Source organism: Polypterus senegalus, chromosome 4 (genome assembly GCF_016835505.1).
Source record: "Polypterus senegalus isolate Bchr_013 chromosome 4, ASM1683550v1, whole genome shotgun sequence".
Classification (NCBI taxonomy): domain Eukaryota; kingdom Metazoa; phylum Chordata; class Cladistia; order Polypteriformes; family Polypteridae; genus Polypterus; species Polypterus senegalus.
The window spans coordinates 145,164,974-145,190,794 of NC_053157.1; the positions used below are offsets into that span (position 1 = coordinate 145,164,974).

General features: G+C 37.3%; 1 protein-coding gene across 16 annotated transcripts in view; it reads left to right on the forward strand.

Annotated features, from left to right (window-relative positions):
- The window catches only part of ablim2 (actin binding LIM protein family, member 2), a 315,904-nt gene that overhangs the window by 114,416 nt on the left and 175,667 nt on the right, over positions 1-25,821 (forward strand). For all 16 annotated transcript variants that reach the window (XM_039751406.1, XM_039751419.1, XM_039751421.1 and 13 more), the window contains exon 2: positions 8,066-8,209. In XM_039751406.1, coding sequence (XP_039607340.1) covers positions 8,066-8,209 — 144 coding nt within the window. The remainder of the gene's footprint in view (positions 1-8,065; positions 8,210-25,821) is intronic.

The window sequence follows — 25,821 nt, forward strand, 5'->3', positions numbered from 1 at the left end:
AGAGACCTCGTCCTCTTCCACCCGACTCTAGCCATTGTATGAAGGGAGGCGGCCCCTTTTATGCTACCCCAGATGTGCTCCAGCTGTGTCCTGGCAATCTTCCACCGACACGCCCCAGTGTGGTGGAAGTACCGGCTGCATCCCTGGAAGCACTCCGGATTTCCCTGCTCCTCTTCCCCCTAGCACTTCCGTCTGTGGCAGAAGTGCTGAGGTCCAGGGCTCCAAAGGCATAGGGGCGCCTCCTGGCGGTGACCACGGGCCCCTACAGGGTTGAGCTTCAATGCTCTGTACCCGTGGCCCCCAAAGGTACCAGGGTGGTCACCCCCACATGGTCTGGGGAAGGCGTAAGCCCTCCTCCGGTCCTCCTTGGTGTCCCGGCCGGGTCACTCCCCCCAGCCATCTCCGACAATATGTACTGTATAACATTTATTGGTGTAAGAGGAGTGATTTCTTTGTATAGATTAGAGCAGAATTGTTAATAATATGGTGTATGTCTTTTTGTACCATGTTTTGCTGGTACAGTATTCCAACCATCTCAACACATTTCAAACTTAAACCGAATAATTGAGGACAACCCAGAAGTCTCTCACATATAATACTCCTTAAAATGCATCAATGAAAGTGGTTCACACAACAGATATTCAAAGCTGACAAAAAATGAAATGCCCAAAGCAAACCAAATTATATTTTTTGACACCCCCCACACACACTTTGTGTTGTGAGTTTATTTGGTTGCTATCCAATTTGTTTATTTTTTAATATTTAATCACTCACAGTGTTGCCATTTCATGAAATTATTAACAGATTGTGTATTGCTATGCCACAGGGCTTGCCACCACATGCACACATGCGCACATCAATATGCATCATCATTTAATAACAGATGGCAAGCCAGGCTTGCTGGTCCAATATTTGTGTGTGCAAGGGCTGACTGTTTCAGCTCCATGTAAACGATGTAACATTATCAAACTCCGTCAGTGTAATTCAGGGTTACCTGCACCTATCCTGTGAGCACAGGTTCCAAGACAGGAAACATGTTGTAGGCCCTGCTCACTCAAACAGGTCCAATATGGAATTGACAATCAACTTAACCAGCAAATTTGTGAGGATGTAGGAGAAATAAACACACAAACACAGAGAAACGAGACATGAGATTTAACATCAGGATGCTAAGTCCATGAGGCAGTAGCATTCCCCATTTTCCGACCATGTTGACATTAGGTAAAAAGTATACAGTTTAATTGTACTTTTCTTTCTGTCATTTAAATATTAATTTATTATCAAGCAACACACAAAATATTTCTGTTTCAGAGAAAGTAGTGCTTCTGACAATTTGATCGTCCCTTAAGTCTGTCATTTATTAGTGTTAGCATTCATTTTTTCATTACTCTTAATGAATTAAAGAAAGACAACTGTTAAATATAAAATGAACAAAAAAATAAGGTAACCTATACCTCACACCCCCCTCCCCTCTATTCACAGACATATTTTTGATCCAGCCCACCCCATCACAATCAAATCTGGGTGGGTGTAGGGGGCATGAATAATATATCCCCACAAAAGGTGAGAGGAAATGACAAACTGCTCATAAGGACAAGATGATATAAATCCATCCATCCATTGTCTAACCCGCTGAATCCAAATACAGGGTCACGGGGGTCTGCTGGAGCCAATCCCAGCCAACACAGGGCACAAGGCAGAAACCAATCCTGGGCAGGATGCCAACCCACCGCAGGACGCACACAAACACACCCACACACCAAGCACACACTAGGGCCAATTTAGAATCACCAATCCACCTAACCTGCATGTCTTTGGGTTGTGGGAGGAAACCGGAGCGCCTGGAGGAAACCCACGCAGACACGGGGAGAACATGCAAACTCCACGCAGGGAGGACCCGGGAAGCGAACCCGGGTCTCCTAGCTGCGAGGCAGCAGCGCTACCACTGCGCCACCGTGCCGCCCCATGATATAAACCAATAATGGAAAAATGTCTCATCTTAGAGCAACACACATCCAAGATTTGAACAAACAAGTTGAAGTAGTCCAACATTCAGTGCTGGTGTCCTATTGATCTGCAAAGCATGTAACTCAAGATGGATTTGATTGTAGAAGGAGGATTGGCAGTTTTCTCTTGAAGCAAGCTCTAGAACCTTCCAGTGAGACGTGAGAAGAAGCTTAGTGTAGCTTATTTTCTTTTTTCCAAACCTTTACATTATCAAACATCATAGTTTCAGAGTTGCTTAGAATGGAGCCTGGTTCATTAAATAATAGTAATACCCATGACAAGTTTGGATGAAAAGTCACAGTAATAATATTGTTGAAATGTTATGTGCTGTACTGCTTTGTTGTACAGCTCTCACGGTATACAGTTTTCAAAGAAGTAGGGACTGAAGGCTGATGTGAATGGTTTTTCTGTCTCCAGAACACAGATTTGTGAAACAGTGCCTAAATGAGCAGATGTCATGGGTTCCTTACAGAAGAAGATAAACTGTAGTCTGCAATCATAATCTTTCAACAGTTTATTATGTGATATTCAATGCTGTATCTACAGTAGCTATGAATCAATTATTCATTTATAGTGAAGTTCTAAGTTTAGACTTCCTAGCCATTTGCCTGTGGCTTTGTTTCATATTTATGTTAACCCTTGATCCTCCTTCTCTCTTCTAGGTAGCATTTGTTCTGCCATTTAGGAAATAAAAAACTGAACAAAATAAGTACATGTCAGACCAGAGTGCTAGCAGTATACTGTATCTGGGCTGTAGCACAGGCAGAGCCCTCCTGTTTTTTTAAACCCAAACCACCCTGCTTCAAGAAAAAGTTGGAAAAAAGGGACCAAGGACAGTTCATAACCTCGAATACTATATAGCAAAAGTCAAAACCAAAGTGTCAAGAGAACCAGTACCAAAAACACTAGGTAAAATTCATAATCAAAAAAGGCTTGCTATAATTCTTAAACTGAAGGAGACTAGAGGAAAGTACACTGGAAACTATTAATAACAAATTCAGGTGTCAGTGAGCATGTGGTGTTAAAGCGTCATCATAATAATGTCATGTAATGTGCCTTTTGGGGGCTGTGGCCCAGCAACTGATGCCTGCATCTTAGTAACTGCTACTCAAAGTGGCACCATGGTAAAGCACATACATAATGATAATAATCATTGGCATGTATGTCTAGAGACAATAACTTCTAAAAATAACTATACAAGGACATATTCTGATGTCTCAAACCTTTGAAAATGTCAAAGTGACATAGAAACAAAATATGTGTGGAGCAAGAAAAATAATTATGTCTGAATTATAATAGCTTTTCCTTTTTGTGCAGTGACTGACATGCTCACAACTGTTTATTTAGCAGGTGAGAGTCCTTGATATTTATTTAAAGATTGGTTGATATACCTTTAAAGGGTATTGGAAGACTTCAGTGACATTACAAAAGCTGTAGAGAGTCAAGTGTTGGCTGAGAACAGTACAGATTATTTATTTTGTATTAAAGTTGTAGGAAATTATTATTTGAGTGCCATCTTGCATTCAATGCCATTTTTAAAGAAAGCAAGCATAGCCGTTGCTCCTTTCTCTCTCTTTTCTCCTCTGCAAAAATGCTTGTCCTTTCTGTGTTATACCATCAAACCAAATCACAAAGGTAGCAAAGAGATTGACATTGTGTTCAAAAAATCTGGGATAGCTTGTTCTGTGCAAGCATGTTTCAGCAAGTACAAATGTGTATAGTTACTTTGTCTAGTTTTGAGACCATCTTATCTGTTATAGGTCACAAGTTGTAGAAGAAACTTAAAACATTGACTGTCTTTAATATAAAACATAAACAATAACTGTGCAAGGACAGACCCCTGAGGTACTCCACTGATGACCTCATTCCACATAGAGCATTCTCCTCTTAACTGTACTCTTTGTCTTCTGCTGGTTAACCAACTTGAGATCCGGTTTTGTAAATTACCTCTGATACCTACAGCTTATAGTTGACTTTTGGAGAGCAACCAGTGTCGCAACTCTGCTGTTTGCAAAAGAATTTGTTGTCAGTGTGATGCATTTGGTGATTAAGGACACAATAAAACAAGGAGATGATTAAGCAGCCAAAACAAATGGTCAGGACAAGCAAAGGGTTAGAAAGTGGGAGGGCAAACCAAACTGAGTAGACAGAAGCCAAAAGGGCAAGAGAAAATTGAAGGTTTAAGGCAGAATGAGGTAATCACCAAAACAGAGATTCCTAACACTAGGACCCCGGGCCTACTTGGAAATAAAGCTAACTATCACTCTGATGTTTTGGAGGTTATTATATCCATCTAAGGATACAGCAGTGTGTAATCACCAACATATTAATATTGTCACATTTGATGATATCATCAATGCGATAATTGTGGTCATTCAAATCCAAACTGATATTGAAGTGAAATCTATACTAATAAAAGACAAAGCCCTCACTGACTGACTGACTCACTAATTCTCCAATTTCCCGTGTAGGTAGAAGGCTGAAATTTGGCAGGCTCATTCCTTACAGCTTACTTACAAAAGTTGGGCAGGTTTCAATTCGAAATTCTACACGTAATGGTCATAACGGTCGACAACGTCCGCCATGTTGAACTTTCTTATTTATGGCCACATCTTCACGAAATTTGGGAGGTGGCTTCCCTGCGCTAACCAAAACCGATGTACGTACTTATTTCGGTGGTATGACGCCACTGTCGGCCGCCATATTGAACTTTCCAACATCACTAATTCTCCAACTTCCTGTGTAGGTAGAAGGCTGAAATTTGGCAGGCTCATTCCTTACAGCTTACTTACAAAAGATAAACAGGTTTCATTTTGAAATTCTATGCAGAACGGTCATAACTGTCAACAACGTCCGCCATGTTGAACTTTCTTATTCATGGCCCCATCTTCATGAAATTTGGTAGGTGGCTTCCCTGCACTAACTGAAACCAATGTACGTACTTATTTCGGTGGTATGACGCCACTGTCAGCCCCCATATTGAACTTTCCAACGTCACTAATTCTCCAACTTACCGTGTAGGTAGAAGGCTGACATTTGGCAGGCTCATTCCTTACAGCTTACTTACAAAAGTTGGGCAGGTTTCATTTCAAAATTCTACGCGTAATGGTCATAACTGGAAGCTATTTTTCTCCATATACTGTAATGGAGTTGAGCTCGATGGCCGTGGGGGGCGGAGTTTCGTGTGACATCATCACGCCTCGCACGTAATCACGTGAACTGACTGTTAACGCAGTATGTAGAAAACAAGGAAGAGCTCCAAAAAGCGCTGAAGAAAACATGCATTATATAATTGAGAAGGCAGCGAAACAATAAGAAGCGAGCGAGTGACACATACAACCATATTCATGAGTGCAGCTACTTCGGAAACAAAGCACGGAGAAAACCTAAAGTTTAAATTAAGTTCATAGACAGGCTGCTGCTGGCGTTTGTCATGCCCACGGGTAATGCGGGATACAAGTTTAATGAGAGGACGCAGGATATAAACGATAAACTAAAACCGATGTACGTACTTATTTCGGTGGTATGACGCCACTGTTGGCCGCCATATTGAACTTTCCAATGGTCTTTGTTACCTATGGGCCCAAGAAATGTGGTACGCGGGTTCCCAATGCTAACTGAATCCTACTTACTTACATATATACATCCATAGTCTGCAGTTGGGTCCCCCATCCCCACGCCTCCCACGTTGTTGGCTGTCTGCCTATATAAGGCTGTCCGTCACTCCGGTCTCTTCATTCCCTTCCTTGCTTCGCCACGGTATTAACATCTCCCTGCTGATAACCGCCTTTTTATTTAATCCATGGCTTCTCCGCTGTTTTATTGTTCGTTTATTATGATTATAGTTATTGTATAGGTATTTTAGACTCAGTTTACATTGTTCAGGTACCCATTTCCTTTATCATTCCAACCGTACCCCATTAACATGTCTGTCGAGGTGATCACCATCGATCAAAGAACTGTCACTTACCGAGTGGTTTCCATGCCCGGAGATGGCGCCTGCCTTTTCCATTCTCTGTGTTACATATTGCACGGCCATATCAGGCTCACTCTTGATATCCGGAGGAACATTGTGTCTTATGTATTGAATGACTGGGACAGGTTCAAGGTGTGGACTGATGACGGTACAGGACATAATTATACTACACAGGAGCACTAGAAGAGTGAAATGCTTAAGCCCTTCACCTATGGTTCTGCATGTGAGTTGATGGCTGCCGCTGAATTGTTCGGTTGTCGCTTTCAAGTGTACCGAAATGGCCAAATATTTTACACCTTTGGACAACCGCCAATGCCTCTTAAACATCTTAGATTCACAAATGGCGATTTGAGTAGTGGACACTTTGATGTTTATGAATGTTTAAACTTTCAAAAGCTGGATGCGAAGTTATCGATGAAACCGATTGTATGCTTACAACGTTTGACAGATACAGATTGTCACTTCAACACAACAAGTCCAGCAAATACTTACGTAATTGAAACAAACCATGAAACTCAAACCGATTATGACAGCAGCAATCCAAGCTGTGAGATTTGAGGCAAGATTGCTTTTCACATGGCCAACTGTACGTTGCATGCTCAAGAGTAAGCTCAGCGCACAGCTTGGTCATATTACAACTGGAGGGCTGAACTGACAACGTGGCATACAAAGAGATCCTTTAACAAATAATTATTGGTATATTATCCCTCAGTTTAAAAAGGTTTACTTTTCTTCTTAATAAAAATTTTAAGGCAGTACTTTGCTCCTGCGAAGCACGGGTATTTTGCTAGTTTAATATAATATTCATGGAGTGGATGTAGATGTGGTCCACTCCTACAAGTATTTGAAGGTCCACATTAATGATAGGTTGGACTGATTTCTGAACACAACAAAAGTATATAAGAAAGTGCAGAGGAGGCTCTTTTTCCGCAGGAGACTGTTCTTTAAAGTGACATCCTTCACATGTTCTATAACTCTGTGATGGCCAGTGCTGCACTGTGGTATGCTGGGCTTTTAACATTACTTCAGGTGAGGCCCACCAAATCAACCATCAAGTTAGTTAAAAGGCTAAGCTCAGTTATAGGCCACACTCTGGACACTCTGGAGGCAGCAGCTAAAGAGAAAATTAAAACAAAACTGACTGCCATTATGAACAATTCTGCACATCCTCCCTGTGACACACTAACATTGATCTATCTATCTATCTATCTATCTATCTATCTATCTATCTATCTATCTATCTATCTATCTATCTATCTATCTATCTATCTAAAAATATGCTGCAAACAGTACACTTTTGATATTCTTCCTTCATTTAGCAGTGGCTGTGAAAATTACAAAATGCAAATAACTTGGCATCAGGACAGATTTAGCAGGGGAATACTGCATTTACATGGGTAGGTCAATGTGTAATTAGTGTTAAAAAAGCCCCCATTATTTTCAATTCACAACAGATACCCGCGAGTACATAAGTAGCAGATTATAGCAGACAGAGATGCATTCTGCATAGGGAAGTGGTGCAAACCAAATCCAGGTTATATTGATCAAACACATATAAGGTGGTAAAGGTAGTTTTTAGTTTTCATTTGCTTTTATTTGCTTTTATTTTTTTTTTTCATTTGTTGGAAGTTAATTTGTAATTTCATGCAATCAATTGTCTTTATCATGTTTAACCATATGTCATCTGGGCTACTTATTCTGTGAAATCCATAAAACTAATGTAGTTGTCAATCCATCTATCCACTCATGCCAATTTTGATTTTAAAAGAGAAAAAAATACTATAAAGACATCCGGGATCTACTTCAAAACATGAAACATTTTACTTTAAGTGGGCGTGCAGATTTGTACCCTAATTATGATCCAATATTCCCAGAATGATTGGACTCTACTTATTAAGAGAAGGCAGACCTGGAAGAGTAAATCAGAGGAAACGAGTCTCAACTCTCCATTTGGTGGTAGGCTAAGAGATATATCAGAGCTTAAGAAAGTACCACTGGTACTGAAATTGGTAATCTCAACTTAACTACATTCCGATGTCTAAAATAACCTACTAACCTATAGATTGTGCTTGTTTTTTACAGTATTTCAGCAGCAAGCTGTACACAGCCCCCTTGAGAAGCAGCAGGGAACCTCAATATTGTGCCACAACTGTGGGAATGCCTGCAGAGGAGAAGTCCTTCGCGTGCAGAACAAGTACTTCCATATTAAGTGCTTTGTCTGCAAAGGTAATATATTTGTGTCTGTAATAATATGTTCTGTCTTTGCTCTGAGTCTTGAACATTGACCTCAACAATACATTTTTCATTAATGATATTATTTTATCTTGAAAGAAATGAAAAAATTCCCATGAATAGCAAAAATTAGAATATGAACTGTGCATGGAAGGTGTATGTAGTATGTTATTCTCAAAAATAGACTAAAATATTGCATTTTGCTTATTCAAAGTGTCTCATGGACACTTCACCTATGTTGTTGAGATTGCAGAGTCTGCACATTTTATCCGTGTTTGTGTCGCCTTTCATCAAGGGTACTCCAGTTTTCTTTTCTCAAACTCAAAGTAGTTAATTGAAATGTTCTAAATTTGCTTCATGTGAATGTGTGCATGAGTGGGCCCAGTGAGGGACTGGTGCCCCATACATGACTGGTAACTGTTTTATGGTCACTGCAGTCAGGATCAGATATGGGTTTCCCACAACCCTGAACTGGCTTCAGTGGGTTTGAGAATGTTATATTCTTATGTTCTGAGGTGGGCTAGTGCCCTGCCTGGGGTTTGTTTCCTGCCTTGCGCCCTGTGTTGGCTGGGATTGGGTCCAGCAGACCCCCGTGACCCTGTAGTTAGGATATAGCGGGTTGGATAATGGATAGATGGATGGATATTCTTATGTTACATTATGAGGAAAATCAAAAACACATTCACTGCATTGTACATAAACAGCAATTTAATTGCTATGTAATTATCAAGGTACTTCATTATACAAGGTATTGTGCCAAAAATAACATAATAATAAATCAGATTCTTCCAGATCCAATATAGGTGTTGCTCTTCTCTCCTGTTTCACATTATAAGAGCTTGCATAAAACTTGATCTGTGTTAATTTGATGTATTTTTGTTTAAATCTTTTTTATTGATGGCTATCATATGCATTCCTGCCACAGGCATGTATTACATGGAATAACAAAAACCTATCATTTTATATTTTTGTTCATTCTTTCCTTCTTAATATAAACAGATAAATTGTTGTTTCCTTTCCAGCACTGCCAAAGTGAACAAACCATATTAATATAAACCTAAAGGCTTCTAGGGCTACCTGCTGGGTTATGAACTTACCGAGAGAGTTAGGATAGCTAAAGTGATTTAATAAATAAAGTTTTGAAGCTGATGGAAGTGGTTTTGGATTATTCTGTAGTGGAAAATTTCAAATAGCAGCCAAACATTTGTCTTTATTAGGACATTTTTCCTGGAGTAAACTTTAAATAACATGCTATAAGATTAAGTTGCAATAATCATAATTCAGTTTTTAGTCCTCCTATAATTTGGTAAAACTAAAGGTAAAATGCAATAAAGTCTCAGTAATCCCTATACTCTACTCAGTTCTGAAAGTACTATGATAATGAAAGAGATACATTTTATTTATCTTTACAGGTATTCTATACAACTAATATTAAAAAAAAATTATTTGAACATGAATAGCATGATTGCTATCGCAACCTGGGGTTGACTTCAAAATTTGTTGCTCTGTTTTCTGCTACACCCAATGGCGTGTATTTTAAATTAACTGGTGACTCTGCATGCATATACTGTATAAACAATAGACAGTATGTGATGAACTGACCTTCTTTCAATTTCAGACAAAAGTAAACAAGATATAACATTTAGCAACATATGCCTTTACAGGAGCAAAACTGGAACTGACGTAGATAGATAAAAATGTGTCTTGTGCAACATTTAATTTGTAGATAAGTGAGCAGCATATTAGTAAGATTAAAAGAAACTCTTCACGTGCTATCTCTCATATTAAATGACTTGGTCCTTTTTCTGATCATTACATAATTGTCCTGTGCTCCATCTAATCATTAATTAATGATGCTACAAAAACAGAATTAAATGAGGCCATCATAATAAACCAAGTTTCAGTGTATTGTCATCAAAATATAACGGGATAATGCATTCATCACTACATCAAGTGAGATCATAAGCAGAGTTGTTGTCTCCTAGCCTCAACCATTTACTTAATCTTTAGTAATTACTGTTTAATTAAATAATGGGTTGACCTTTTGTGTTAATAAAGTATACAGACATTTTAGAATGGTTCATAGACTACCTTGTAGTATTACATTTTGTATTTTACTATATGAGTACTATTGTATAATGTACTGCGATGGGCTGGCGCCCTGCCCGGGGTTTGTTTCCTGCCTTGTGCCCTGTGTTGGCTGGGATTGGCTCCAGCAGAACCCCGTAACCCTGTAGTTAGGATATACTGTAGCTGGTTGGATAATGGATGGATGGATGTATAATATATTGCTTATCTGTACCAAATAATGTGCTGGCTTTGTTCTTCCGTTAAGTTGTTGTTTCATTCCAGTTTTTTGGTTTTCTGCATTATACTGGTTTAAGGAGTTGTTTCCCTTGTTTCATTTTTAATAATGTTACATGCCAAGCTGATGATTTAAGTCACTAATAAGGTTTTTTTTGTTTGTTTTCTCCAAGTCCTTTGTAAAATTGTTAATTTGAAAAGAAGACTGAGAGTACATGAAATAAGCTAAACCCTTTCTGAGGGATTCAAGCACCATGCTAGCACACACTTCAGTAAATAATTTAACATTTGCTATTGTTAGAGATCTCTGCAAACTGAGGACAAACCTACTGACAAGAAATACAAACAAAATGTGCTAGCATACTGCCAGCCAGGTTTATGGTTTAAGCACACAAGTCCAGTCCCCATCGGTTAGAAGACAAATAAGTGGTGGGAAAGGATCCTGTTATAGTGGCGATTTGGTGAAATTGACAGAAGCTCTGGGGTGGATGGTGTTCAGTTGTGATCATTTTTCCTTCTTCATATTGTAATCTAGGAACTAAACTGCTAATTTCCACTTTTTTACCCTTTATTTGGTTGTTTTTAGCCTTGATATTATAACATTGTATTGAAGACATTACCACAGTGCAATTTCTAATTACTGCTTTTCATGGGCACTGTTGCTTTATGGTCATTTTTGATGGCTGCAGCCATGCTGTTCATGGATATTATGTGCATTGGCAATAACATGATTGGATGGCATTTTGATGAGTGATATTGTCATGCATCCTCTTTTGAAGTGGCTGGCATGCCAAACAAAATATCTGCGTATTGGATTCATTTTAAAAACTAACTTATGACCACATCTAGTATTCGGATCATTTCACAAATTATTTTGACTTTTAGTTTGGTTTTGTATTTTAAGTTTGAACATTCTGTGATGGCTCTTTTTTGTTTCCAGTTCTCTCCTTTATTATTAATCCTGATTTTTGCCTGCTTCTTTCTGATCCTTCCACATGATTACCAATTGCAGTCTGTCATGTCTGTTTTCAGGTGTGTTCTTTCAGTCTTTTATTAGGACAGAGGAAGCTGAAAGGCATTTCCAAGACATCCTCGGTGATAGGGCTCGCTGTCCTGTTTTGATTTAATTTTCTGGCCACTACATTTGGCTTGATCTCAGTATGATCATAACTTGCCAGGTCAGTGTCTCAGAAACAGATAAACGTGTCGTTTCTCTGGCCTTATCTGGTGTCTGCTGTGTTCCCCTTAATTTAGCCCCCCAGATACATCCAAAAGGTTACACTCCAAATAAAAAATATCACATAAATTAAATAGAAAATAACTGGGCCACTCTTGGTAATTATAAACGATATAGCTCTTTGTAATTTATATCACAGATAAATGATTGGGAACATCTGTTAAAAAAAAAAAAGAAGGAAGAACAGCTGTCTTGCACTGAAGGGTTACCTGCAGGATTAGAGAGGGAGGACCCTATTTTACTAATATTCTAACCTTTTTGAGGAACCATAAAATATGTTTATCGGTAAAATTAGTCTTTATTTTTAACGGCGCTACTGTTGGTTTTAAGTTATGAAAAAATATTTGGTTAAAAATATAATAAATTGATTAGATTTGAAAAATTACACTAAATTATGTAAGTGGATTATGAAATTAGATTGCCTTAGTAAATTCAGATTTTGCTTCATGTTCCAAGGGGGAAATTAACTTTAACATAAATAATTGTGATGTAAAATTGTTAGAAATATTTAAACAATGTTGGCAGTGTACAAAACTGTTTTAAAAAGGTAATTAATTGGACAGACAAAGGAAATACCTGTGCAGAACAAGGCCCTCTTTGGCCAGTGTTCCAGCTGCTGTTATCTTACATTTATTCACTTTGCAGTCGCTTTTATCCAAAGTGACTTACAAAGTGGATCAAACATAATTAAGTAACATCAGCCTGGGGACAGAAGGATTACAGAACAAGGGTATAAAATGGATGAAGTGTTTTAAACCAGACAAATTACTCTTATCTTAGCTGTTTAGAACCTAGCATTAAAACAGTTACCAATTAGAAAGATATTCACAGAAAAGAGAGACTTCATACACTTCTTAAACACACTGATTGAGTTAGTTGGATTGTGAAGAGCAGCTTGTTCTACTAGCTACATGTAAAAAGAGTCCAGTTTGAGATTTGATACCACACAGAGGCGGTATCAAAGTGAATTATTCGTTACCAGACCTGAGTGGGCGAGAAAGAGCATAAGAACTTATGAATGTCTCCATATACAGGGGAGCCGATCCACTGAGTACTCTGTAGGCAAGCATCAAGAATAATATGTCATCTTGACATGAAATTGCTTTTCCAAGAAAACTGTAATGCCTTCTGCAAGGGTAAATTTAGTATGTTAGGAAGTATGTCTTTATATAATAAGCTGTAAAGATATGGAAAAGGTTATGCAGTAGATTTTTTAAAAAGTTATCTTGGACACCTTCAACTCTTGAAGGTGTTTTAAAAATGATGCATAGATAGAAATTATCAAGCATTGATACGGGATGTTAATCTGAGTTGTCTGTTCTCACCAAAATGTTCATATTTTGTTATGCTAAATATTGTCCCTTTTAATACTGCACATCTGTTCCAGGTCCATTCAGTTCCAGAGCAGCAAAAAACTGTACAAAACAGAACAGACAGCTTTACTCTGGTAAATGTTATATCTTGTCAATGCACACTTTTCCTGCTTTGGTAATGTGTAGTGTCACATCTAAAAGCTGTGAGATACAAGGACATTTCATTATTATTTTTTTTAAGTAAAGCACTAAAAAGAGAACAATGAATCTGGAGATTTTGTTGTATGGCATAAAAACAGTTTATGTATTGTGGAAACCAGGGGCGCTCCGGCTGCCCCAACCCCATGCAGACAGGCAGAGACATGAATTCAGCACAGCACACGTTTTTTTCCTCATGGGAAGTGCGTCTCCTTCACTCTCCTCAACAGCACAGTATACCAAGTAACAAATATACAGCGTCATCTTCTTGCTTTCTTCTCCCTTTGTCGTTCTGCCTCCACTCCTCCTCTGACAAGCTCCATCCTCTTCCACCTGACTGTGGCTCTCTGAATGGAGTGAGGTGGCTCCTTATAAGCAGGCCCTGAGAGTGTTCCAGGTGGCTCATTAATCAGACATGGAATCACTCCCAGGTGTGGTGAAAGGCAGCTCCCCCTGGTGGCTCCCACGGAACCCAACAGAGCTGTGCCAAACTTAAACTCTCAGCGTGCCCTGTGCGAATCCATGGTGCCACAGTCGCCCAGGAGGACTGCCCTCTAGTGTCCTGGGGGAGGGAGTGCCTTGCAGATGCTCTCTCTCCCAGTCCTATCCAGCTGGCGTCCTGGCTGGGTTATGGCTGTGGCCGCCCATTACAGTATTAATACTAGTGCATTATCCATAAATTTCAAACTGCCATTTGGCTATGCTACTTAGCATTTTCTTCTGTGTTCATGTTTTAGTGGACAATACTGTACAATTGTTTTAAATGTTGTGAAATCAAAACATTTGCTAAAATGAACAAAGTCCTAAGATGACAAGGGGTGTCAGCATAAAATACAGCTTATTCTTGTTTACAATTCATCACTTATCCTAGTAATGCTGCACTGGAAATTGATAGAAGAATAGATGGAAGTGGTATAATTAGCTATCAGCTCAATATGTTTGGTAGATTCTACTCTTTGAGACATTATGGGACTATGATCTCTTAATATTTATTAAAGTGGAAGTGATTTCAAGTTGTTGAATTGGTAGCAGATGCAGATTCCATATTCCAGGCACTCTTTTAACATGTAGGCATTTTGATGTAGTTAGAAGTAGTTTTTTGATGTTTGACAGACCTTTGTATCTTCATACTGTAACCGAGTATCCACTTCTCTCAAAAGCAAGTATCTAACATCACAGTTGATTAAAATAAACAGCTCCACAGAACTGTTGGGTGACAACCAGGGATTGATCTATGTTTCTTCAGAAAAGATAGGTTTGAAAGAAAAAGGGTTATCTTTGTCATTGTTATATTTGTGGATATAATCAAACACCTGTTCTGGCACAAGAAAGGAATGAAAACGACCTGCAATGTAAAAGTGACACAACACCCCATAATATCCAGTATTTACAACCAGATCTCATTAACCATATAATTTTACTGTTACATCTGTTACCTCAACCACAGTGCTGAGGTTTCACAGAGGGCACCACAGAGTCAGTAAACTGTATATGTTTGTGCAGCTCACCTGCTGTTTTTAAGGAATGCATATCCTGTGCATATTAGTGAAATGCTTATGCACAAAAGAAAGCCTTTTTACTGTTTAGAATCACACTGTAGTAACTGTCTCCTTCACAGGCACCAACTCCAACTATATCACACATAGTCAGAGTTTTGCAAATTTTCGACAGAGGTTTCTACCACAAGCTGTCTCCAGAGTTGAAAGAGGTTTTCCTCAATTAAGATGTTTTTGATTTTAGCATCCATTGTGTGATTGCTTAATGTAGCTGTTACTTCCTGAGTCTCCTACATGAATGTTTGTGTCTTCTTGGCTAGTGTAGTAATATTCCAGCTCCCAAGATCATTGCCAGATCTAGTCTGTCCAGATTTCATTGTCTCGAAGCCTGTCCCTTACTTTCAACACACTTAATTCTCACTTCTTGGATGACAAATACACTTGAGGTCCTACTTGGCTTAATTCTGACTGGCCTGACCAAGGTATGTTCTGTACATAATGCAACATTTACTTGACTCGAAACATTAACCTAAGACTTAGCTCCTGGGATTTGAATGATTTGTTTAGTTTTTATTGTTGGTCTGTTCTTGGACATTGTTTAGCCGCTCACATTTGACCAGTTTGCCAAGGGTAATCATACCAAAGGCTATGACAAAATGAACCCTGTGATAAGCAACCCCATGCACTTTTGAAAGGTTGCAAACCTAATATCTGAGTAATATCTAACCCTAACCCTAACCCTAATTTGCCTGTTTATTCTCTAAACTCAAAGGTATGCTGAGATTAATGTATGATTGTAATGTGTAATTTTGGTAAATCTTTTTGTGAAACTTGTTTTTTTTGTTATAAATCTTTGTCCTAAATAACTTCACTTTCATTGTAACATGTTTTTGGTTGTTATTGTATGCTTTCTCAGAGTGAATACCTGTCACATGTTGAGTGAATTCTTTCAATGGCTCTTCATTTAAAAATATTTTTGATGGAGAAATATACAGTAATTATATATAGTTTAACATTGTCACTGAGAAATGTGTTATTGCTTTCCTGCTGTATTTATATAAATAAATATATTTATGAATAGAAGCTCTTATGATGCCTTCGAACATGAAGGGATAGATGGCTTTGGATGTAGCTCTTTGCTCGGCTGTGCTAAAACTTCACTTCCTAGTGAGATTGTGTTTTCTCTGAGGGATTCTTGATTCCATTAAATGTTTTGTGTACACAAGCAGTTGCTAAGAGACAGCCATTTTTGAACTCCATTTATATTCCTATCATTCCAGAAAAGTTTCTATTGTAAAGCAGAGTGAACTCTGCCAATGCCATACTTCTGTGGAAATTGTAGACAATGAGTTTTAGATTATAGGTTTTTTTATCTTCCGGTACAACAAGAAAAATTGGATTTACAGGGGTACTGTCTTCTCACTCTGGCAACTATTCCTTCACTTGGCAAATGAATTGCTGTTCTTTTGTTGTGTTATCTTAAGAAGGAGCACACATTCTGAAAATGTGTATTGGGTTGATTCTTAGCTTGGTGGTGGATTAACCTAGGATAGACAAAGAAAAAGTAGATTATCCCTCCATTTCCAAAACACATTTAATGCAATTCAAAGTCATGCAGAATCAGAATCTATCCTGTCAGAGACCTAATATGCCTATATAATGGTCTGCTAACCAGCAGCCTTTTTCTTTTCATAGTTGCTCCAAAAATGGTGCATGTCTGGAACAAAACTTATAACTCTTTTTTCTTTGTAAAATTCTTTTGAATTTTCTTATAAATAAATTGACTTGTACTGCAGGAAAGAAATTAAGACTTGCTATGTCTGCTATTTCCATTTTTTTGATTTTTAGGGATTCCATTCATTGTTAACTTAATTATAAAAAATATGCACTAGTATTCAAAGATAATAGTTAGCATTTCTGGGTCCTCTGGTGGGTACCAGTATATAAATATAGTTGTCCTTCTCTTTATAAATATCCTTGGCACTACTTTTGGCCACATGGCACTTGCTCTCTGTTTGGCTCCAGTTCCTCATTCACACCCTTGTCAGTGCATAGATCTTTTACAGAGGCTAAGCTTACCTGACATATACAGAGTAGATGCCAAGGATTGCTAAAAATTTAACAGTTTTAAAACATTCTGTGCCTGAATTAAAAGCAATATGAATGAAGCCTCTTTTCAGTCCCAGTGGCCGCTGTGGCTGCCCATACTTCGTTTGTGATATTCTGTACTGTAGATAGTACTTTTCTAACCCATACCTATTCTTATAAACATGCTTGATGGCCCATTCTTATATCCGTTTTGTTTATTTGCTCTTTTAAATGTATTGGGTTGAGTCTTATGATCTAATTGTATATAATTAAAATATTGTTTCTGTAATTCACATAATAAAAAGTGATCTGCTAATTGTTTTGCCTGTGTATCAATGATGGACTTGTGCCCTAACTGAGGTGGTTCAAACACTGCTGATCATAGTATATTCTTTCTATACTGTATTCTACATGTTACTAAATATGTAACAAGTCCAGCTAATCTGTTAACCACACTCTCAAATACCTTTGATTACCCAAAAAAAAAAAGTGTCATAGCCTTCATATTTTTGTATATTCTTACTTATTACATGGGATTTTCTATTAATATTTAATTTTTGACTTTAACATTTTTATCATGTATTTATTGATGTCATTTTACCACCATTTTGTTTGGTATTTTCATAGCAGCCATACCCATTTTTGTGATTTTTTCAGCCAAAAACACATATAAAAAAGTTACTTATATACTTTAAGAGAGTTAGAAAAACATAGTAAAAAACTAAAGAAAAGTTGTTTATTATGTTTTTAATGACAGAACAAAATGTTCACCTTAATAAACAAATGCTATGGTCAGATGGTCAGTAGAAGAGCAAAACAAAAACTTTGGTTGGCTGAATGCTGTGGAGCAGCATTACATGTGATCTTATCATGCTGCCTTTATTTAAGATAGTGGTGCTGTTTCTCAGGTATCCAAACCATAAAATATAAATAAAATATTTTTTTTCTAACAATGGTGATTATTTTAGCCACGGAAAGGAAATCATCTTGGGACTTACTTTTGTTCTTTTTGACATTTTTTTATAAGACTTCTCGTTGGCCGACATTTATAGTAACATCTTTGATTCCTGGTCCTTTATTGAATTTCTGAATAATAGAAGGTTCACTGGCTATTTTTAATCGGCCTTGTATGAGTGTGAGTGTATACGGCAGTGGACCATGCATTAGGCAGGCTCATAGTAAAGTTTTTTTTCTGGTTTGTGCCCAGTGCCACTGGCTCTGGCTGCCATGTACCTGAGCTGAATTTAGTTGGTTTGAGAATGTTGTATTATGCCTTAAAAAAGGATAACTGAAAGCTATCAATTTTGCAGAGCATTGTGGAAATCTGGAATAACCAAGTCATGCTCTTGATCAGAGATCTTACAGGCTTTTGAAAAATCAGTAGTTAGCCTCGGCAAGCTTGATGGACTGAATGTTATCTTTTGAATTGTACAGCTTCTTATGTTATTTATTGTACAATTAAGGTTATGTGGGTTTCTCCTATCTTCTGCAGTGTACCTCATCAGCTGTCTGTTTGGCTGTCTGCTTTCAAAAAAGTTCATTAGCTGACAAAAAGTTGACAAGGGTAACAAGGATAGCGGAATGCCATTTAGCAGGGAAACAGCTTCAGATAGTCTGGACAAAGAAAAAAAAACCAATATATTAATTGGAGCACGGAATGTAATACCGGTAGGTGAAAAGTAGTCTCCATTTACGAAATATAATAATATAAATTCAGTTTGTATTTGTCTGTTCTTACAAGCCATGGCAGAACATAATTGTAGAAGAAACCAAACAGCAAATGCACAACTAGTTTAATATGCAACTTGAAACTTCAATTTGGCAAATTAGGGTAGGGTGGTGGTAAAAAATTCACCCATGATGCCCACTGTCAGCAGACAAGTGAACAAGAAATTATCCTTACTTCAAGAAATAATACAAAGAAACCAGTGATAAAATGCATTATTTACAGTTTACTTTTGTTGTCGTAAGCATGCTTCAGAAGGCACATTGTCTTAATTTAAAACCTTTCCTGGATGTATTCGGTGAGTTTTAGGTTTTTGTTTTAATGTTGGACCCTGATGTTCATTACCTCCATTATAAAGCACAAAAGCATACTAGGTGTTTTTCTAAATATTTAATAAAAATGCTTCACTTTAAAATGGAATTTTACATGACAAATGTAGACAGTCCTAGAACTAGGAAGTTGTTAGAGCTATGATAAACCTAGCTAGACTTTTGAAGGAAACTGGAGGAGAACAGGAAAGTCACACTAGAGATGGATGGGATCTTTCTGTTTATAAAGATGACAAGCATCTCAAAAGCAGTTTTTGTTGCCTGGGCCTTTAGATTTTATGTATCACTTAGAAGTATAGTAGATTCTGGAGTCATCATTTGATCTTGAGGCCTAACGGCGCAAGACATATACAGGAAAGTCCATGACCCAGGAGGTACATGTACCCTGGGTGGCTAGCTCTCTGTGGGTGACAAATTGAGGCTAGCTAGAGTCAGGAGATAAATTGGAGTGATCACTCACTCATGGGTGTGAAAGAATCACAGAGAACAAAACAGAGATGGGTGTTAAAAGGAGAAGGTTTTTCTGTGGTATACAGAAATGCCTGCTTTTTCAGGCCCAGAAAAGCAAATAAACGTTTGGGTTGATTATTCTTCTTTTCAAGTGATTCTTTGAGTTGTCTCTTTTTATCCATTACTATGTTTACAATTCAATAAAAGTATTATTTTTGTAAGTCTTGGGTATTATTTTATTGTAGTATTGAGTCCCTCCTATGAGGTGCCCCTTTGACTTCATATAAACTATCTTTCTCCTCCTGTTTCATCCCAACGTTGAGATATTTGCTTGGCTTGGCACTGACCTTGTTTTTACTAACATTTCTTTGATTGTCTCACTTCTTTTATTTTAACTTCCTTTGAATTATTCTGTTGTCTTCATTTTTCTGTATTTTGGCATTCTGAAATAGAATACTGGGCAATTTGTTTTTTCTTCTATAACTACATTTTTATTTAAATTTTCACCTTGTTTGCTCAGTTTAGTTCAACTTTTGCTTATAATGTGACAAAATGTCTACTTTAGATAATGAAAGAAAGTTTTATATTTGTAGGGTATTATATTTTTCATAGGTCCTAGTCATATTTATATGTAAAGGTAAATACTCAAGTTCTGAAAACTACCTGTCTTCTAAGAGAGGGTTATTAGCACATACCGGTACATCTTTTGTTTTATATTCTTTATTGGAATGACAAGTTTGAGTAATGAATTTTCTGCCTTGCTGTACTGATACATTTTTTTAGCTGATTATTGGTGGAGTTCTGGTGGGAGGTGTATTGGCATATACAGTAAGTTACTTTTGCTACTTTGGTACTTGGTGTTCTCTGTCAAGTTTGTATATTCTTTTCAGCTGTTATTGGTCTACAGTTTCTTTCATTATTCCAGTGTCATTTGATATGCTTGAATAATAAGTTTATACTTTGTGCTTCAGTGTGTTTGTGTATGTACTATGAATATGAGTGACTCAAAGGCCATAATAATGGATTTACATATAAAACTAGTTGGACAGTTACAGTGGCATTCAATCTACCATTGAATGCCACTGAAGACTACTGCCATCACAGCAAAGGCAAGAGTACGTTAAAATAAAGTACTGAAGCTTTATGTATTTAAAGCTTTATTTAAGCAAAAGAAGATTAAGAGGTGACATGAATGAAGTGTTTAAAATTATGAAGGGAATTAGTACAGTGGATCGAGACTTGTATTTTAAAATGAGTTCATCAAGAACACGGGGACACAGTTGGAAACTTGTTAAGGGTAAATTTCGCACAAACATTAGGAAGTTTTTCTTTACACAAAGAACGATAGACACTTGGAATAAGTTACCAAGTAGTGTGGTAGACAGTAAGACGTTAGGGACTTTCAAAACTCGACTTGATGTTTTCTTGGAGGAAGCAAGTGGATAGGACTGGCGAGCTTTGTTGGGCTGAATGGCCTGTTCTCGTCTCGTCTAATGTTCTAATATAAAACAAATAGTGAATGGCCTTTCTGCCCTATGCTAAAAGGATAGACTCTGGCCTTCAGTGACCTTGAATTGGATATAAAGAGGTCTGATAATATTATGTTCTGTGTTCTATGAATTTTTTATTTTATTATCTGATTGCTAAAAAAAACATATTTTTGTTGATAAGATCAACAGAATCACTAGATGCGATTTCAAATTTAGTGGATAACTTCTGATGAGTTCACACATCTCTTTGTACCAAAGAGTAAAGCATGTTAAAGCTTTTAACAAGTTATTGGTGCTTGTTTGTGTCATGCATTGAGGCCAAGCAAATGACAGAATAAAAAAAGGCATATCAAAACGAACTTGAATTTAAGGAAAAGTAACCCAACAACAGCATTGTCTAATCTTCTGTTTCAGTAATTATTCATATATTGTCATCACATATATTATAGTCTTTTCTAATCACAGACCTGTAACAGACTATATATACATTGTCCCAAATAACTGTTAACTAACAGCCGCCAAAGCACATCAGTTATACAGTATATATGCAGCCTATACAGTATTGCAAGCCTTCCACCAGAGGAAGATGAGGCTGTTACACCTAACCAGTTTTTTTTTCTTATATTTATACTATACTGAGTTTGCTTAACTCTTTTCAAAGCTTTAATTTTCCTCTATTAAATTACTGTTGAGGGGTATAGAGTTATTGAATAAACTTAACCCCAGATCGATTTTAAAAGTTCAAGTCTGACTCTGACTCTGGCTCCTATTTTACTATATATTAAATTTCAATTTGTACCTTTTATAGGAGACATTACAATTCTGTAATTAGTAATTATTAATTAATGTTGTAAATTATGATACACTTTATTTCACAGAGTATACCATGAATGAGGGTGCTAACGAGTGAAGATGTGTGTTTGAGGCATGCATTGTAACTGGGATCCAGTGAGGCTCATCACAAAAATTCGGAAGTTAGCATTTAGAAATGCCAAATGATTGCTTTCCAGCCAAGAAGTAATTAAGTGTGAGTGCCAGTGTTACTACAGACAAAAATCTATTTTTTAGGCCTATAGTCAGTATAAAAAAGAATGGAAAACAACTCTATAATATAAATTCATATTTAAACTAAGCACTTGTACATAAATTATACATAGACTACATCAAATAGAATGCTATACAAATGTCGCTCCACATAAGGATTAATATGAACAATGCAGCTTGCATATTCAACATAAAACACACAAGGAACAGATTAATCCCAATAGCATACAATGTATCAAAGAAAATTACAAAACAGAGTACAGAGATTACAATCTAAAGTCACTTTGCGCCCAACTCCAGCATCCCTGTGGGGTTAGGGCAGGGGTGGCGAACTCCAGGCCTGGAGTGCCATAGTGGCTACAGGTTTTCATTCTAACCCTTTTCCTAATCAGTTTTCACTGCTGGCTTCAAACTCCAACCAGTTTCACTCCAATCACTTTCTTAATGAGAAGCCAATTCTTGTTGTTAATTAAACCTGTTGTTTAATTCCATGGCTTGTTGCTGCTCTCATTCTGCCATAGCACACATTTTGAAAACTGTTGTTTTACTGTTCTTTCTAAGAGTACCGTCAAAATGTTTTGGTGACCTGAGAGATCAACCTTACCAAGACCATCACCTCTCTTTAATTTGAGATATTGTGTAATGGGCACAGGGGAGCTGGTCATGTGGTGGCTTGTTTTGTGTCTGATTATTGTTTGGCTGCTAATTAAAGAAAAACAAACAACTATGGGGCCTGAGTCAAGTTAATTAAAAGATGTAATCAGCAGCAAAAACTGGTCACTAATTAAGAAGATGGTAAGAATGAAAACCTGCAGCCACTGCAGCACTCGAGGCCTGGAGTTCGCCACCCCTGGGTTAGGGGTATCCCTCTTAGCAACAGACAAGAATCTGCTATCTTATGTATTAGATTGTGTTTGTATTACTTTCTGAGCCCTTTGGCTTTTCCCAACTCAAACTCAACAGCTTATTGTTTATTTCTTGTAAAAAAATTCCATCATCTCCAGCCTGGATGTGAGCTTTTGCTTCCATCTGGCACCAGTGCTTTCATTTCGAGGCCCTCACTGAGATCCCAGTAACTTATGTGCTCAATTGTTGAGATATATGTATGTATGACTAAAAAGGAATCAGCCGTTTCTGTTAAAAGCAAAACATATTAAGCACAGGTTTCTAGTTTACATTTCTTTTTTATAGTATCAGAAATTAGTAGTTTTAGAATCCTTACACATTGATTTATCATTACTTTTACTAAAGTTAATTGCAGGGATTTGTGCATCACATTCATACTTAAATGTTAGACAGCTGAAGTATACTGCAAAGGGAAATGATGAAATAATTTTTACATAATCCTCTTAGTCTATTATTCAGGTGTTATTATTCCTGAGCAGCTACCATCTAAAATACTGCCTTACAAAGATGTGTGCTAGTTTTCTTTAACAATTTAAAATCATTGGGTATATGCTGGAGGTGTCCATTCATCCATCCATTGCCTGTGTCTGCTTACCCAGTTTAAGGTTGGAGCCCATCCCAGCTGCATTAGCAACAACCAGTGAAGCAACCCTGGATAGTGTGAATGTCCATTGCAGAGCACACCTTCACTCACTCCTAATACTTGGGGTGTGAGAGGACATTGGAGTACAGAAAGAAAGGAAGACAGACAGTACAAACTACACTCAGGCAGTCAAACACACTGTCCTGGATGTATGAGGCAGCAGCGTGAGCCACTTGATATATTTCCCTTTCGGAAAATATTTTAGCTTCCTTAGGCACCAGTTTGTTGTTGAAGATAAAAAGACAAATCATAGCTCAAGGATTGGGTGTCTAAAGAAAGTGGGCGAATTTCTTATGAGACAAGGGGTTTATTCAGGATGGTGCATGAAAATGCAGCATGCTGTCAGTTTTATTAGTAGTGAAAGAATAACAAATGTTATGTTTTTATATAATTTTATTATTGTGACATAAGAATGTAATTGAGTATTATATAGTATTTTAATATATTTAAAGTACCGTACCCCATAACATGGTCATGAAAACATATCTCTGCCTGTCTGTTGTGATAATCACTGCATCAGCTTATTAGGACTTCTGTCATATGATCTGCAGTGTTTGCAACAACCCCTGGGACATACATAGAGGGCTTTCTTGGTTGCATTGCATTGTTCACAAAACCAGAAGTACAACACTTTTATTCACCAACTCATTCACAGTGGGATATTTTCCCACAGATGACTCACTTGTTAACTTGCAGTAATCTTTGCAAACATACAGCTCTAAATGAGACTCTGGTGAGAAGGCCTACTAGTCCATCTGAAACCAAGACAAACCCCCTTTAATGCACAGGGTTGCATCACCTTTTATGAAGCAAAGCAGGGTAAAATTACATATACTGTAAGTGTCCATATTTATGAAGTGAAAATTACTGAGAGTCAGTAGTTTAGACAAAATCCTTTGGACCTTTCATCCAAAAATGAAGAGTGCATCTGGACAAGTGCCAAAAGATAACCTAGAATATTTTAAATTTTAATTACTTTTTTGGTCTCCCATACAGTGTGAAATGAAAGAGATCAGTTATGCCATTTTTTTATCCAACCTCAATCCTGTGCAGGAAAACAGCTGCTTACAGTAAATCATTTTGCTTTTATATCTTGTTGCTGGGAGTCAACTGGTTACTCTAACACTGTGCCTTTCTTGTTATTTATAATACTGTATAGTGAAATAAATTAAAAAAAGTAAAATTGACCAGAACATGCAGATAGTTAACAGATGGTACACAGCATTATCTTTGATCTTTAATTATGTTTTTATGTAATTTAATGGTATGGTTATAATATACAGCATTATCTTTGCACTGTTGATTCAAACCTTTCTGACACAGCTTTAAAATGCTGTCTGTGTGGCATTTATGCCTTCTCCTCATGTTTTTTAGACTTTTTCAACAGAAGGTATAATATGCCTGATAAGCCTATTGGCCAAGTGTGTTTATATGTGATTGTGGCTTCTAGTGGACTGACAAGCACCCTATCCTAGACTGGCTTGTACATTACATTCAGTGCTGCCAGGATAGCCTCCATATCCTCATAGCCCTAAACGTATAACAAGTTTCAAAAATGAAAAGTTGTATGGCATTGCACAGTATGTCATAAATGGGTTAGTTTTGAAAGTTCATCATTACAGCAGCAATGCAACAGTCAGACATTTTATTGGGCAGATAATTATTTGACCCAGTGGTAATTTTTGCATCAATACTAAAAATATATTTTTAGTGTATTAATAAATTATTTTAAAACTACTGTGTATATTATGCAGTGTTGACTGACTCATTCGCATAGTCACTCGGTCATTCACTCATTCACTCGCTCACACACTCACTCACTCACTCCTCAAGAAAAGCACCAGTTCCCATTTATTAAAAAACTGAAATTTGGCATTATGGTACATCTAGGGCAGTAGGTGTCCACTAAGAAATGCTATTTCAATATATCAGTATTTCGGGGTAAAAACCCTCATACAACAGGAAAACGATGTATCCCGTAATCTCTAAAACACTTTGACTGATTTGTTTGAAATTAATTGGTGTTACAGAAAAAAGAAACATTTTTTTTATTTGTCGACACATTTATTTATCAGTATTTATAAATTTTGTGCTAATATGCATGCTCTATGCTGCTGTCACAGGAGGCTTTATGTAGAAGTGATTTTAGGGCTACACGAACAGCACTACACATTAACCAATAGGATGGATGGAAGACCGAAGATGGACAGAGAAAAAGAGACACGATCAGATCATGTTGTGAAATGGAAAAAGAGAGTATGACGAAGCTGAAGAAGCATACAAAGCTAAATAGTTAGCAAGCACCGTTTTTTGTGGTCTTGGATTGTGGCACTTAAATTTCTAATTGGAAAGCTACAGAAACTGAGTTGTGATTTTCGAAAC